The 3,057-nt window shown below is 39.9% G+C and overlaps 1 protein-coding gene across 1 annotated transcript in view; it reads right to left on the bottom strand. All coding sequences in view use genetic code 11, as the record gives it.

The window, feature by feature from the left end:
• Positions 1-213: 213 nt before the first annotated feature.
• Positions 214-3,057, bottom strand: part of EGR_03041 (hypothetical protein) — a gene marked incomplete at both ends in the record, with an annotated part of 4,577 nt that continues 1,733 nt past the window's right edge. Inside the window, 3 exons of the mRNA XM_024492290.1 lie at positions 214-267; positions 1,106-1,181; positions 2,435-2,549. Of these exons, the coding sequence (XP_024353216.1) occupies positions 214-267; positions 1,106-1,181; positions 2,435-2,549 (245 nt within the window). The remainder of the gene's footprint in view (positions 268-1,105; positions 1,182-2,434; positions 2,550-3,057) is intronic.

The raw sequence follows: 3,057 nt of genomic DNA, 5'->3' as shown, positions 1-3,057 counted from the left end.
AATTTCGCCGTAGTATATTAAAGTCCATGAGTTTTCGACACGCATTTATTATAGCCGAAAATCAGTAAAAAGTGAAAAGATCAAGTTGACCTTAATCTGTTGCATTAATGTGACTTTTATTAAAATCAAGTGGTGGTCTGCCCTTAGTCACAGCCTCCGCCTTAACTGTGTAATTCTGCCCCAAATCTGGTCCACCGCTAACACTCCGACTACCTACAAAGGATAAAATATTTCAAAAAAATTTGCCATTCCATCTTCAAATGTCACCTAAAAAAAGCAGTATATTTCATAGAAAATAAAAATTTTGGAGACAAGTTAAGGGTCTTCGATGGACAACAGGAAAGCCGGTCGTAGTATCTCTAAAATCTGTGGGTATTTCCAAGGTAAACTGGATCTGGTGTGTGCGGATCTGAGGAATTCGTTTTGAAAGTTTCTACCAAACCTTATTAGAAGGTTCCTTGTTTCATTTTTAACATTTAGATCTTGTACTTAGCGAAAAAAAATTGGGGGGCTGATTGTTGGAGATTCGAAGTTTACAAGCTTTCTATCAATGACGTGTACGAGGAGGCCAGCAAAGGGAATCATAACAGATGCAAAGAACGGCAAAAATTGGGGGTGATAAAGTGAGTCTATTTCAAAGTACCAATGGGATTTCAGAGTCAAAATATTCTTCCTTAGTTGCATGGGGAAATGGTTTTGATCGCGTGCCTCGTTACCATCCATGCATCTCGAGCAGGGGGCCGGTCAATTTTAGCTCCCCTGAGTAAGCCAAAAGCACAGAAAGCTTATTAAAGTTAACTATTTCTACCAATTCTGCCTTTAATTTTGGCAGAAAGACGGGAAAATTGCCCAATATTTCACAGTTTAAAATTTATAAAATTTTGATAAGTATGCTTTTAATAGTGTATGCCTAATTCATAAATTTGATCGCATTAGTTAATAAATCGTGAAAAATGGTGCGAACAAAATAAAGTTGATTATGAAGACATTTGGGAACTTTAACGAATTTACTCAGCTACGTGGTGGTGCAACTTTGACTTGAAAGTCATTTAACTGCCTGTGTGTCCAAAGTACAGAATCGGTCGCTGCTAGACACCCTAATTACCTTAAGTGGATGATTAGTGAACAGAATATCTTTTTTTGTACCCAAAAGCAAGAATATACAAAGTACACATAAAAACCTGGGGTTTTAGTCATGGTTACCATGGTAACCGCGAGTTGCTCACAAAACTGCATATTAGTTGGATTTCTCATGGGCATTTCGAATCTGCAGGGCCTCGAGACCTCATCGAAGAAGAACGAAGTCATAACACTAGGGCAGAATATATAATGCCGACTTACAGAAGGGCTGAAGGACTACTGGCATGGCCTTTAGAACAGGTCGCCAGGCAAGGGTACATTTGTGGAGCCTTACGTTGCCCACCATTAAAATCTAGAGTTTAACAACCTATTAAGGGATTGCGCATCCCACCCCCTCTTTTAAGCGTCATCTACCTCGCTCCCGTCGGTTAACATTCCGCATCAATCATCAAAACGCAGTCGGTGATGTAAGAAAAACACCAACGAGCCAAATCAGTTAGTCATCAAATTTGTGTGCAAGTGTGAAGGCAACTGACTGCAACGTCAGCTAAACTTCCAGTGATTCTACTCGATCTTGAGCCTTGGCCTGTTTAGGAATCCAGATGGGGGGAGAAGTAAATGTATAGGTCATCAAGTATGTCTATGGCTTGGTTTAAAGGCAGAGTCAGGTAAAAAAGAAGAGGTTTAGCACTTCAGTGATGCTCAACTATCTAACAATCTGAGTTAAATCCAGATAGTAAAGAGGTGGAGGCATCGCGCGTTCACTTCGTTGACATCTTCAAGCTGGTACTACAGACACCTCCGTAACAAACTTTTCTAGATCGTTTACGGCTAGTGTCGCTTTTTTTGTTAACAGCATTCCCGCAGAACATGAGTCCGGGGTGGTTGCCTGGGGTAGACGTCACTTTCAGCCCCTCTGTTATGGGTCGTTACAGATTTTCCCATCCGCAGTATATACCCTTCTTCCTCCACATTAAGGTCCAGCATGGCTATTATACACTACAATCGGGATCACTTGCTGTTGCCACTAGTGTGGCACTACAAGTCTTCTTTGAAAAAGAAAGTAGTCATGCGACTAGGGTAGAATATGTGCTGCCAAAATACAGAGAACTGGAGGACTACTGGCACTGTCTACATTTGAATCACAAAAATCGAGCCTTAGATGCCCACAAGACCAAACAAACATCCAGAGCACTACATTGTATTCCCCTCTCATCCATACAACATAGAATTCAAAGCTGGTCAATTTTCAGCTTTCTAAGCATTTATCTATGCATACTTATTTGTTTGTGAAACTTAACAGTTCAAATATGGCCCAAAAAATATGAAAAAACTTGCAGCAAATTCAATTCACTTTGCGCAATGTTGAGTTTTAGGCAAATAAGGCATGAATAATGCACAAGAACTAGGAAAGTTAGTCTCATTTCGGATATCCAGATTTGTTCTCGTTTGAGTGCTTTCACTAAACCCTATAAACTTCATGTTTTATACTTAATGAGTTGTAGGGGAAATTCAAAAGAATAACAGGGAATCGCAGCTTTATTATTCAATTTTATGGATTTGGTAAGTGATATTCCAAATTACGCTGTGGTAGCTATGGAGGAGACTGGTAAACCATAGTCACAACTCAAACCACGTTTGCAATCAAACGTTCGGCGTACAAATTTGGTCACTTCATCATTCTAAATATCTTGAAATGAGATACCTTATCAAATGTGGAGTCTAAATTCATTAGTGGATAAATATTAAGGCTGCTAGCATGGAAGAAGTGGCTGTTGTTGTTGTTGTTATAGCAGTGCGCAAAGGTCGGATGGAATGTGCGTCATGATACTGTAGTGGTGCGTGGGGTAAAACAATCTCGCTGTGTAAAAAATGGTGCACAAAAAACATTGTAAATTATAAGCCCTAACAGGACTTTTTAGAGAATCCACAACCAAGTGGATCACGAACCACGTGAGCACTAAACTGGTGCTGTCG

This window comes from Echinococcus granulosus, assembly GCF_000524195.1.
Source record: "Echinococcus granulosus chromosome Unknown EG_S00015, whole genome shotgun sequence".
In the NCBI taxonomy this organism is placed as follows: domain Eukaryota; kingdom Metazoa; phylum Platyhelminthes; class Cestoda; order Cyclophyllidea; family Taeniidae; genus Echinococcus; species Echinococcus granulosus.
Note: the sequence above shows the minus strand (reverse complement) of the source record. Positions and strands in the feature narration are given on the sequence as shown.